Raw genomic sequence first — 13,266 nt, 5'->3', positions numbered from 1 at the left:
TAGACAGTTGTCCTGGAACAGGTGTCCCCTGCCCCTGGGGGTTATATAGAGAGAACAGACCAAGGATTCGATGATCGTCTTCAGCTGACCTAGAAGAACGGAGTCTGCCAGGCCTTCTGGCTAGGCAAACCATGGAAAACCTTTGTCCCTGTCTGGAGCCTTGTGCCCCGGGGGATCAGGGTAGAGGTCCTACCCCTTCGGGGGATGGACTAAAGCACACCCTTAAGTGCACTTTTTAGTGTGTGTGTGTGTGTGCGCGTGTGTGTGTCACATGTACTTTTTTTGTTCACTTTTTTTTTTTTTCTTCTGAAACGAAAAAAACATAAAGGGTGTCCCCTTGGAAAGATATTCTTCTATTACTGTTCCAGTGACAACTGTAAAAGTTTGTATTTGTTTGTTCCATTTATTTTTGTCCCAGGGCAATATTCTCTAGAACAAACAGAGGTTCAATCTCCTCAATGTAGACATCGACAATAAAACCTTAAAGGGGACAACAACCACAATGGAGAACCATGTCATGTTTTTGCAGTTCAAGAGAACTGTTTAATTCATTATAATATATAATCCAGTGTGTTTCAGGGGCTTTTGAATGCCCCCTTTATCTCGAGCTTTAATAGCTGAAGCTGAAAGCAGTGTTGAACCCAAAACCCCAAAAATTGTTATATTGCAGTTTACCAATCATTAGATGTGGGGGCTGCATTGGTTTTCTTTTTAAAGCCTTTTCCCTTTCTTTTCACCTGATGATCTGGCCAGTAACACACCTCCTGTGTTAGAGTGGAGCCACTCTGGATGAAGGAGCACAGGGGGACCTTTGGACTGCAGCATTGCCAGTCTGGGGGAGGGGAGTGCAATGCCGCGTACACACGATCGGATTATCCGGCGGACTACAATCCGCCCATGTATGGATTTAAAGGGGAAGCCCTATGCCGAAAAAACGGCGTGGGCTCCCCCCCGGGCCCCCCCCCCCCAAAGTCCATAGCAGACCCTTATGCGAGCAGCCCGGCCTGTCATGAAAGGAGGTTGGGACGAGCGCCACCCCCCTCAGCCATACCAGGCCACATGCCCATAACATGGGGGGGGGTGCTTTGGGGAAGCCCCCCCTACCCCAAAAGTCTGGTCGTGTGTGGGCAGGTGCGCTCGTTCGGAAAGTCCGGCCGACCTCCGCTGCAAAGTTCGGCGGGTTGTCCGCCGGATAGTCCGATCATGTGTACGCAGCATTAGACATACTAGCAGATTTAGATGCACTGACAAATTAGAACCAAACATCAGCTAATACTTTATAAGCAGTTACAGGAGTTTTTTTTCCTTTTGGCATAAAGGTTTTGCATAAATAAAATAAAAGTTTATCATTGTAAGCACTCCTGCCAGTGTTAAATGCTTTGTCCCATCCCTGTGGCTGATACATCTGCAGGAAAACTTGTTCTTTTAAAAAACAGACTTACTAGTTAGATCACCAGGTGAAAATAGATTAAAGAAAGCCTAAAAAAGAAAATGAATGCAGTCATCACATCTAAGATTTGGTAAGCTGCAATATAATAAAATGTTTGCTTTTGTATTTAATACTGCTTGAAGCCCAACTATAAACTTTGTATAAAGAGTTTTATTTTAATTACATTTCTTTCAACAAGTTCTATGTTTCCCTCTCGCCTTCAACCATTAAATCTCTGATAAAGAAAGGATCCCAGATCTTTTGAAACACATTGGCCTATATTTAATATGGAAATAAACATTCATCGTGGACTCCCAATAACGAATGTGGTGCCTTGGTGTCTTTTTTTTAACTATTTGGATTTACTGCAAATTGCAACAGCACACTTAATATTACACCACCTACAGATTATTTTCAAGAGAACATTTTTACACTACATCTGACTTCTAAACAAATACAGGGAATATAAAGAATATATAATAAAAAGGCTAATAATCTGGATACCTTTTATTATTTATAAGAATTACAATATTTTACACACCCTAAAAGAAGGAAGAAATTACTATATACAAACTTGACACTGTTCTATGATTTCTCGTCAATCGGTGTAATTAATGAGCATAAAATTAATGACTGCAGTCCATTCTATAAATATTTCAGGTACATGCAGAGCTACAGTGCCAGTGTGTCTTTGATGAGTCTCCTCATTGTAGTAGTGACAGATGTGCCCAAAGAGTCAGTGATCTGAAAGGAAATTTTGTACAGATAAGGCTGAACATCTTTCAAGGTTGTATCAAAGACATTGTCCACTTCTGATTGTGTTGGCATTTTTGGTAGATATTCGTGTCTGTTCATCACTTCCACAACATTAATGATCTTTTCTCCCAGTTTCTCTCCCACTTTTTCCCTACAGATCTGTCTTTCCTGCTCAGTAGCCAGTGACACGACATTTACTTTGATTGTCCAAACCTCCCACGGGATGCATTCATCTGAGAATGGCCAACGAGACTTCTTTTTCTGGTAGAATTCAAGAGAAATCTGACCAATGCCATCATTCCCGGAATTCCTGAGAGCATCCTGGGGGAAAAAAAAAAAAAGGAGAAGAAGTTGAGGATTCAAAGCAACACACTCAGGCTCATTAAATAAAGGCAATACGGTGCAATTACCCAAGCTTCAGGAATCAGGTTAAAGGCTGTGTTTTAGCTCATATTTTTTCTAGATTTTAGTTTACAAATAAATGTGTGAAATTGGTATTGAACTTAAAGGGGAGCTCCACCCAAAAGGGAAGCTCCACTTGTTCACCCCCTCCCCCCTCCACTGCCACAATTGCCACTTTTTTTGGGGGGGGAGGGGGTACCTGGTACCCGCTCCCACTTCCAGGATAGATTGCCGCAACAAACTGTATGTCTGGCCCCTCCTCCTTCTGGGGCACACTTGGGTCCCAGAAGACAGCATGACTATTTACAAAAGGCAGTGTGACTCTCCCATGTGCATTAGGAAACTGGCTATGAAGTCTGCCGGTTTTTCTTAGTGAAGATGCCGGCGCCTGCACCCGAAGCCAGTTAAAAAAAAGGCTTGGGTGCCAACATCGCTGGATCCCTGGACAGGTAAGTGTACTTATATTAAAAGTCAGCAGCTACAGCTTTTGGGGGAGACTGGAGCTCCTCTTTAAAAGACAATCAGCCAAATATGCAGATTAAATAAATTTGGAATCTGAGAGTTGTTACGTCTAAAGGATATTTATATCTGTCCATTTATTCCTGAGATTACACAGCTTTGCCACTCAACACAGCCAGCCTGGAGACCTTACATTTGTCTACTGCAAAGTGAATTTCCAGCCCCCCGCACATTTTTTTCTTGCACACCTCTGCCTACCTTGATGTGGGTTGTAACTAATTTAGATACTCACCCGTCTAGTGACTCCAGCAGTGTTCTGCAAAATTCACTCAGAATTCTGCCTCCCTCGGTCCTGCGCCGCTATGTTCTCTAATGACTTCCCATGGAGGTACACTGGCTTTTCCGGGTTCAGCCCTCGGGCCTTGTGATAATTCAGCAGTAGGCCCAGCTCTCTTCTTCCTTTATCAATGGAGCAATATGGCTCATAGGACATGTGGCATACAATATCCTGGAGGCAAAGGGAGGATAGTGCAAGGGGACTGAACATCTTTTAGTAAAAATATTCAAAGCCAGCAGCTACAAATACTACAGCTGCTGACTTTTAATAAATGGACACTTACCTGTCCAGGGTGCCCGCTATGTCGGCAGCAGAAGACAAGCAATCGCTCGTCTCTCAGCTGCCCCCGCCACCATCCTCTGTGAACGATTCAGGGAGTGAAGCGCTGCGGCTTCACTGCCCGGTTCTCTACTGCGCATGTCACGCTGTGCGTCTTCACTGGTCCCCGTTGTGTTCTGTGAACTGTGCGTTTCCCAAAACACAACGGGAGGGGGATGGAAAGTGATGTATCTGCGGATATTCTGTGGCTATCTATGGCCAGAAGTGGGTGCAGATACCTGTATTATACAGGTATCTGCACCCCCTCCCCCCTGAAAGGTGCCAATTGTGGCACCGGAGGGGGGGGGGATCCGATGAGTGGAAGTTCCATGTTAAGGTGGAGCTCCTCTTTAAGTAGTACAATTAGATCTTGTCCCTGCCACAAGCCTGTGACTGGACAATGAAGGAGAAGCAGCAGACTCATGAGCTCATCCCTCTTCCACTCTGTTTTTTCTTATTAGCATGTCCCTTATTAGCACATGAAAACTGCAGCATGTCTGACTAGCTCAGTCAAACATTTTCTTTTCTTTTTTTTAGCATACAGAAGGGTTTAAGCTCCTTCTACTGCTTTTTTTATTTTAATTAAAAAGTATTTAAAGACATTTTTTTTTCATTTTACACAGAGCAGTAAGGGATTAAAACTTCCTGTTGTGTTTTCATTGCTATCTGGGTCCAAACTAGAGAAAATCATTCGTCCTGGTGACTATTTTCACAAATACATAAAGGGAGTGGGGAAATCTTCCAACGAGGATTCTTGTTCCAATGACAACTGTCTAAAGCTGGCCATACATGGATTGAAATTCGGCCAGTTCAGCAGGGACCAGACGAATTTCGTTCCATGTATGGGCACCCTAGTTGTGCACAAGTTGATCCAAAAGATTTGCCCTTTATGGGACATTAAATGAGGTGGGCACCATTTGGCCAAAAAGCATCATACCAGTAATTGAAGTATAAAGTATACGCGTTTATTCAGGTAAAAGCCATGCATACATTGACCCATCAATCAACTTGTGTACAACCAGTCTGTTGGTTTTTTCCTGAATGGTTAGTCTACTGGCATACATATGGCACTGGCAGAGATAGTTATCATTCCGTACTCGACTAAAACTTTAAAAGAAAATCCAGTTGTCTCACCTTGAATTCACTAACAGCCTTCCTCAGAGCTCTGTCCAGCTCATCTGAAGAAACCCTGACGTAAGTAAACTCTATGAAATCACAGTCAATGTCCTGAGTTCCAACAGTGCCGATAGAATAGGTTCCTTCCTTCTTGTAGTGGAACTTGCCTGTGCTACGGTGAAGAAGTATTGTATGTAGTACCGCCAGCATCGCCTCTTCTACCTGACGGCCCTCTACAGACACTTCCAATACCTCTGAACGGCAGTTCATTGTGATTTGTTAGGAAGCCTGTAGATACACAACAATTAACATTTGTAAACAACTTGAGTGTAAAAGTCGTTTGCAGATATTGCAATGTCTTCATTACTATAATAAACACAACTAAATTATCAAGGGGTGCCAACTGTTCAGTCAAGTCATTCTTTTTAAAAAAAAAATAATTAGAAAGCTTCCAAAGTATTTTTAACTTTACTGTTCTTCACTTTAACTGCAGATAATGTATTACAAGGTTCATATTACTATCCTTAATTAAATTTTAAGTCCAGTGCCATTTTTTTATTTATTTTTTTATTTAGATCTAGTGTGGAAGGGTTAGAACACTTATCAAGTTTTTATTGTTGTTTTTGACCTTATCGTGATATAAGAAGTGAGGGCTTACCCTTCACTTCCTATATCAGTGTCACTCCGTAACACTGGGGTTGATTTACTAAAAGTGGAGAGAGTGTAAAATCTGGTGCACTTGTGCATTGTAACCAATCAGCTTCTAACTTCAGTTTGTTCAATTATGCTTTCACCAAAAAACAAAACAAAAAAAACCTGGCAGCCGATTGGTTTCTGTGCAGAGCTTCACCAGATTCTGTACTCAGTTTTAGTAAATCAAGTCAACCCCACAAGGGTGTCACTGGAATAGAAAATCTTCTATGCGTGGCTACAGCAATAAAAATGTGTCAGCAGTTCAAGTTCTTCCCTTCTACTAAATCTACTAATAATCTGAAGAATTATCTAAGCTCCCTGCACAATTATAATGGTGCAAAAAACTAACGCAAGTGGCATGCACCATATTAAGAAACAGACAGATTTGTTTTGTGTCTATCAATGCCAGCTTCTTCTAGAGTGAAATAGAATTTGGTGCGAGTTCTGAACCACATTAACCTCCCTGGCGGTATGATTATTTCGGATTTTAGGTGCTAAAAGCGGTACCATTATTTTGCATGAAAATTTGGCGTTTTATATTGTAGTCCTGCAATTCTTAGGAATAAGGCCGCGTACACACGCGGGGACTGTTCGCTCAACTTTGTCCACTGAACAGTGTTCCAGCGGACAGTCCGCTCGTGTGTGGGCTTCAGCGGACAGTTTCAGCGGACAGTTTGACGAACAAAGTTTTTCGGAAATCCCGAAAAACTGTCCGCTGAAACTTGGTTTGAGCGGACAGTCCCCGCGTGTGTAGGCTTGTTCGTCAAACTAAGTTCCGCGCATGCTCAGAAAGAATTTATACGCCGAAGGTTGCATTGCAGTGTATAGGACGTCGTTTTCTAGTCCCGTCGTACGTGCCATTCACGTCATCGCGCACGGTTTCAGCGGACTGTTCGTTCGTCGTGTGTGGGCAAGTCCGTCCATGCTAATTTTGAGCGGACTGTCCGCTGAAACTGTTTGACGAACAAAGTTGAGCGAACAGTCCCCGCGTGTGTACGCGGCCTTACTCTCTTAAATCTGTCCAAGCCAGAGTCTAGCAGACATCCCGGGTATGATAAAGTTTGAAAAATGAAATCATAAATTATAATATAATAAATAATTATAAATAATTGTACCAAATAATAATATAACAATAATAAAAATTATTCAATAATGTAATCAAATCAAAAACACTGAAATTTGCTCAGTTGCAGAATTGTCACTGTCATTACTTTTCAGTATTTGATGACGAATCTCCCCACAAATCGCTATCGCTCAATTCTGCGAGTGATTCCAATTTATTATCGCTGTTTTCTAGCTGGTCTAAAACCATTTTTGATGTAAAAGGACAGTTTTGGTTGCTATGGACAATCTCCAGTTTCCAGGCATAAAGAACAGTTTTTATTACATAAAACTGCATGCAGGACACTGGGCAGACCACTAGGGACAAAGGGGATGTGAAATATTTACATACAGCAATGTAATCTGTAAGATTACATTATACTGTATGTTTACTGTTTGTTTCACTTTTTGAATTTGGCGCCGATCTCCGTCCCCGTGCGTCGCAACGCTCGCAGGGCACGGAGATCGGCGATGTGATGCATCGAGCGAGACGCGGCTCGCTCGTACAGCGGGGAGACAACGCTGGATCCGAGGGAGAAGGTGAGTAAACATCCTCCTGGATCCAGCGATGCAGTCCCGAGTCTGGCTCGGGGATACCGCTTTTGGTATGAAAATTCCACCCCGAGCCAGACTCGGGAATACCGTCAGGGGGGTTAACAGAGGAATGTAAACTGGGCAGAGGATTACAGAGCATGCAGGTCCAGCTGAGTTGCTCTATGTGTCATGTCTATTGCAGATGCAGCACAGAACCGGGAGAAGATCGCTCCCCAAAAACAAAGGGGCTTGCATCCCTTTTGCTAATTAGTAGCTCCATGTGAGCACACAAGTGCTGTCTTACTAGACCTACAAGGCAGCAGTAACACAACCAGTCTCTGGCCCCCTTGCTCCCTGCTGGAGAGGGAACAGCAGTGACTGGTTATTCCCAGAAACCGGCATTACAAAGAGGAACGTTGGCGCAGTAGTTTCTGCAATCCACAGCAAGAAAAGAAATAATAGGATTGAGTTATGTAAACCCTAAAACAACATTTGTTATATTGCAGCTTACCAATCCTAAAATGTGTTGGCTGCTTTAAGTTGTTTTAAGGCTAGGTTCACAACTCTGACGGATGCGGCTCACAGCAGGGGTCTGGTGCGTCGCTGTTCTCTGTTTCATGGACAAATTTTTGCCTGAAACGGAGCCAAGGACGCACAAGCTGCTCTGCAAAGGAAATATGTGAACTGGCTCCATAGAGGGTCACACTCTTCTGTCATGCGAATTGGATACGGAGAAAATCCACATTCAATTCACATAGGTGTGAACCCAGCCTTAGCCCTTGCACACACGGTCGAACATCCTGACAACCAAATCCGTTGGATTTTGTCCGAAACTGTTGCATACACACGGTCGGACAAAGTTGTCGGAAAATCCGATTGTACATAACGTGATGACGTTATTTCATTACGATGGGACTACGTTCACGCTAGTAGCCAATAGCTTTGGTCTAGGAATTTGATCTGAGCATGCGTGGCACTTTGTCCATCGGAGTAGGCTACACATGATCGGAGTATGTGCGATCAGAGCATTTTATCAGAAAATTTTACGGATAAGTTGGAAAACTTGGTCCGTCGGAGTCCGATGGAGACCACACATAGTCGGATTATCCGACAAAACGGTCCGATATGATACATTCCGTAGGAATATGTACAAGGGCTAAGACTTTTTTTCCCTTCATAATCATCTGGCGATCTGGCCAGTAAGTATTATTTTTCAGCTTCCTTTAAAAAGTGGAACTAAACCCTCCCATCCGGTACAGCCAAGGAAGCGGCCATGTTAGCCTCTGTTGGATCTGCATGGTCATGATGCTGCACATGTGATCAGCTATGACATCAGTCATATAATGGCTTGTTAGTTCGGTTGAGAGCTGACATAAGTACACTACTAACTAAGGCTCAGTTTACACCTAATCAGCCGTGGATCGCACAGGAACACTGGGTCCCTATTCTCGGTTTCAGGGACGAATGGGGGCCGAATCTTTGCCTGAATTCGACCCTGAAATGGAGCCAAAGACGCAGTGTGCCCTGGAGATATGTTAACCGGATAGCTGTGAACCCAGCCTAAAACAGTTAACATTTGAAGCATGCCTTGAATGTAACGGTTTAACAGACCAGCCTGTCCAACAAAAGTGCCAGCGAGATTGTTGGGAGAAACTTTTTAACACTGACAGGGGTGCTTACAATGAACAAAAACTGTTGCTGTAACAGCTTAAAGTTTAAAATAGATATGAAAGTCAAAACATTTGTGCATAGATATAAAAAACATTACACATACACATTTCCCCCTTTTTTTTATCAGTGATCAAATTCTCTCCATTCTCAGCTGCACATGGAGGTGGGGGTGGGGGGGGGGGGGGTGGAGATACAGCAGTACACTAATATCTTCCCAGTGAATGGCTGTTTTTTTGTTTTGTTTTTTGGGGGGGGGGGGGGCAGGACACGTCTGATCATTGTAGGAGAGCCCACCGAGTTCCCAGCATAGCTAAAGAACTGACCACACTGTGCTCTCCCTGCTTTGGTCAGTTTCTAATAGGAAAACAGAGGGACTGGCTGGAATTGTTAGCTGTTATAGCTGGATGCTTTTTTATTTATTTTTGTTTTAGATATAGTGAAGAAGGATTAGAACACCTGCCAGTTTTTTATTGCCGTCTGTCTGCCAGTTAGGCTCCATTCACACCTGGGTGTTTTGGGATTGCGGTAGAATCACTGCGATTCTGTCCGCCATCTCAAGACGCACTGCAATCTGCAGAGTCTGCGGAGTACCATCAGTGACAGATTATTACAACCACGATGCACCACAGAGCGACACAGGAAATCATTTTTGCCTGTGGCCATCAAATTCTATAATTCTTCCCTGTGAGTGCTGGATGTGAGTATTGAATCTGGTTTATGATCCAGATTTTTATGTCGTTTTTTTAGTATGTTGGCATTATGTTAATTATTATTTAACGCTAGAGAAGGTGGTGTATTATTTGCATTTTGGTATTTGGCGATTTTCTGTTGTTTTTAATCTGCGTTTCTTATTCTATGTTGTATTTTAATAGTATGGTTGGTTTATTAGAGGATATTTTTAATTTCGTTTTATTTGATACTAATTGCTGTGATTGGCAATTTTATTGTGTCACCGTGTCTCATTCCGTTTATTATTGTGATCTTGTGTTGTCTCTGTTGAATGTAACTGTATCTATTTTCCCTTTGGAATTAATAAAGTAGTCTGATTCTGCAAAAAATGGCAAAACGCAGGTTCAGGTGCCATTATTTTTAATAGCCCCAAAAACACTGTGTGGTTTAGCCGTGATTGTTTTGTGATTTATCATGCGGCAAACCGCATTGCATGAAGCTTGTCACCTAAAAGAAGCTCCTGTTCTTTTGGGTGTCCAGCTTAATGCAATGTAATTTCCCACAATTGTAGCACAATAAAGTGGGTGACAGTCACACCAAAGCTGCAACGCATTTTAGGTGCCATTGAAAATAATGGCACCTGAACCTGCATTTTGCCATGTAGTGCAGTTTGAGATGGGCAGAATCCGCAATCCCAAAACACCCAGGTGTGAATGAAGCCTTACAGGAGATTTTTTTGTTCTAATGATAGTGATCACCAAATGTAAAAGAAAATCCCAAATTATGAGTGGCCACCAGAACATGAGTAGAGGGGAAATCTTCCAATGGGGACACAAGTACTGGTGTTAACTAGGGATCCCCTCTAACTTCAATTTGTGGCTATGGCACAGATACTGAAAGGAAATCTCCCCAATTGGACACAGATGACAAAAAAGCTACCTGATTTTGACAGGTACCCGCTCTCACTTTCCCCTTGACCGCCCAAGCGATCAAAAGCAAGAGTTCTTCCCCCCTCCCTCCCGATGTCTTCTGGGATACCTGACAGGTCCCAAAAGACAACCAGACCATTCACTGTGCGCAGTGCCGCTCGTGCATGTGCACCCGGCTGTGAAGCCACAAGCTGTCACAGCCAGGTGTCCATAGTAAACATGCCAACGAGAGGACACAGGGAGAAAATGGCTGGGGTGAGCACACTGCTGGATCATGGGACAGGTGAGTGGCTGTTTACTAAAAGTCAGCAGGTACTGTTTTTTTAGCTGCTGACTTTGAATCCCTTCTCACCTGCGCTATAGCCAAAAAAGATGGCTACAGTGTGGGCTTATGTCAAGCTTCCCTTCGGACTCAGCAGATCACAGATCGGGGTAAAGTGCCAATCACAGCGGCCCTTTACCATGTGATCAGCTGTGTCAAATGACAGCTGATCACGAATGTCAACACAAGCCGGTTATTGGCTTTTTTTTTCTCATGCGTGAGGAGAGAAGAGAGCCGATAACCGGCTTGTGTTAAAGGGACATCGACGTTGATAATCAGGACACCGATTATCGGTGCAGTCCCAACAGTCCTGTCAATCAGTGCTTCCTCATCAGTGTCATCTATTAGTGCTTTCAATCAGTGCTTCCTCATCAGCGTCACCTATTAGTGCCGCCTATCAGAGCCCATTGGTGCCGCCTTTCTGTGCCACCTATCAGAGCCCATTGGTGCCGCCTATCTGTGCCACCCATCAGAGCCCACTGGTGCCGCCTATCTGTGCCACCTATCTGTGCCACCTATCAGAGCCCACTGGTGCCGCCTATCTGTGCCACCTATCAGAGCCCATTGGTGCCGTCTATCTGTGCCACCTATCAGAGCCCACTGGTGCCGCCTATCTGTGCCACCTATCAGAGCCAATTGGTGCTGCCTATCAGAGCCCATTGGTGCCGCCTATCTGTGCCACCTATCAAAACCCATTGGTGCCGCCTATCTGTGCCACCTATCAGAGCCCATTGGTGCCGCCTATCTGTGCCACCTATCAGAGCCCATTGGTGCCGCCTATCTGTGCCACCTATCAGAGCCCATTGGTGCCGCCTATCTGTGCCACCTATCAGAGCCCATTGGTGCCGCCTATCTGTGCCACCTATCAGAGCCCATTGGTGCCGCCTATCTGTGCCACCTATCAGAGCCCATTGGTGCCGCCTATCTGTGCCACCTATCAGAGCCCATTGGTGCCGCCTATCTGTGCCACCTATCAGAGCCCATTGGTGCCACCTATCAGTGGAGAAATATTACTCGTTTGCCAAATTTTATAACAAAGTATGAAAAATGTTTGTTTTTTTTCCAATTTTTTGGTCTTTTTTAGTTTGGCAAAAGATAAAAACCCAGTGGTGATTCAATACCACCAAAAGAAAGTTCTATTTGTGTAAACAAAATGATAAAAATGTCATAAGGGTACAGTGTAGCATGACCACGCAACTGTCATTAATGATGGGCTTCGGTGTGTTCGCACAGCCCACATGCAGAACCCACCAGGAACTCAGCACTGTGCTGTGCTAATCACAGGCAGTGTTGTCCCGATGTGCAGCTGTAGAGATCGGGAAATGTCTCACTGTCTGTGATTAGCGCCACGCCGTGCCGACTTCCTGGCGGGCTCTGCACGTGGGCTGTACGAACACCCCGGAGCTCATCCTTAATTGTCATTGAAAGTACGACAGCGCTGAAAATTGGCCTGGGCAGGAAAGGGGTAAACGTGCCCAGTAGAGAAGTGGTTAATTTTCCCTTAGGAGACTGGAGCGCCTCTGTAAGGAGCTCACCATACCTTTGGTATCTTCTTTCCTTTCAGTGTCGTTTATCTGTAAAGCCTCCCCAGTCCTGGCTGTATGTGATGGCCGGTTCCCCCTACACTGGCCTATGACTCTCTTGTCCCCCAGGATCAGGGGTCTCACCCAGGTCCCCCATGTGGCTGTACTCAGATCCCTCATCCAATAAGGAAATGGTACCACGGCTATATGTTCTGTGATTGGCTGACTGTGAAGTAGGCATTAGGAAGACACCTGTATGTGAGCGCCTTCCATCCAGTGACCCCCAACAACCCAGCCATGACACTTACCGCTTCGGAGGGACAGAAGGCCTGCAGCTGCCGGTCAGTGCACTCATATAGAGGAGGAGAAGAGGGAAGAGCCAGGATCAGCGCTGCCAGCTATGTACACACCGTGCCCTCACTACCCGCACAGCTCTGTGCCCCCCACTAGTACCTGCTGATGATGACAGAACCAAAACAATCAACGTCACCGAACCGTACCACCTTCACCGGAAACAGCCTGTACGCCGCTCCTATTATCCGCTCATACAAGAATGCCTTCTGTTTCTCTGTACTTCGAAGGAAAGACTCAGTGACGGATTTTCAGTTTTCATTATCTATTGCACAGACCGTATTCGTAGTCCAGTATCATATTTCCGTCCCCTTCTCTCCCTTGAGTAATGGTATGGCCCGCTCTGTCAGGTTGGCGCTTGAGCTCCCCCTGCAGGACATGTTAGTGAAGACAGGAAACTCGATGAGCTTCTGTGAAGGAACAGGTGAAGGCAGACATGAGTCACATGACTAGTCTAGGAGCTTCCGCTAGAAGTCCTCTGGATGATCAACTCATCTGTTTAATTCATGTATGTGCAAAAAGAAAAAACTTTTCTTTAGTGTTGGATGGAGTGTGGAAGAGTTCAACATTCTCACAAGTTTCTCAAGCTGCATGCAGGGAGATTCACCTTTTCCTGGTAACCGTTGTCACCAAGACAGAAAATAAAGGGACATCTC

General features: G+C 44.5%; 1 protein-coding gene across 2 annotated transcripts; it reads right to left on the bottom strand.

Annotated features, from left to right (window-relative positions):
- Positions 1–1,923: 1,923 nt before the first annotated feature.
- Positions 1,924–12,938, bottom strand: ATG101 (autophagy related 101). Of its 2 annotated transcripts, none has more exons than XM_077483284.1 (3): positions 12,713–12,938; positions 4,836–5,105; positions 1,924–2,506 (listed from the first exon to the last, which is right to left on the bottom strand). In XM_077483284.1, exons 2-3 carry the CDS (start codon positions 5,085–5,087, stop codon positions 2,102–2,104), a joined length of 657 nt encoding a protein of 218 aa, XP_077339410.1. In that variant the 5' UTR covers positions 5,088–5,105; positions 12,713–12,938; the 3' UTR covers positions 1,924–2,101. The 2 variants fall into 2 exon arrangements, with proteins under 2 accessions (XP_077339410.1, XP_077339409.1); XM_077483283.1 differs by having other exon boundaries at positions 12,568–12,937.
- Positions 12,939–13,266: the final 328 nt, after the last annotated feature.

This window comes from Lithobates pipiens, unplaced genomic scaffold (assembly GCF_037356315.1).
Source record: "Lithobates pipiens isolate NorthernLeopardFrog02 unplaced genomic scaffold, aLitPip1_a1.2 Scaffold_16, whole genome shotgun sequence".
Taxonomy (NCBI): Eukaryota; Metazoa; Chordata; class Amphibia; order Anura; family Ranidae; genus Lithobates; species Lithobates pipiens.
This window is presented reverse-complemented; position numbering and strand designations above follow the sequence as displayed.

Bases quoted from the DNA above. Each gene is read 5' to 3' on its own strand.
- ATG101 (XM_077483284.1), bottom strand. From the start codon at position 5,087: ATGAACTGCCGTTCAGAGGTATTGGAAGTGTCTGTAGAGGGCCGTCAG. The intron at 2,507-4,835 runs GTGAGACAACTG...TTTTTCCCCCAG, and splicing joins AGGCTGTTAGTGAATTCAAG to GATGCTCTCAGGAATTCCGG.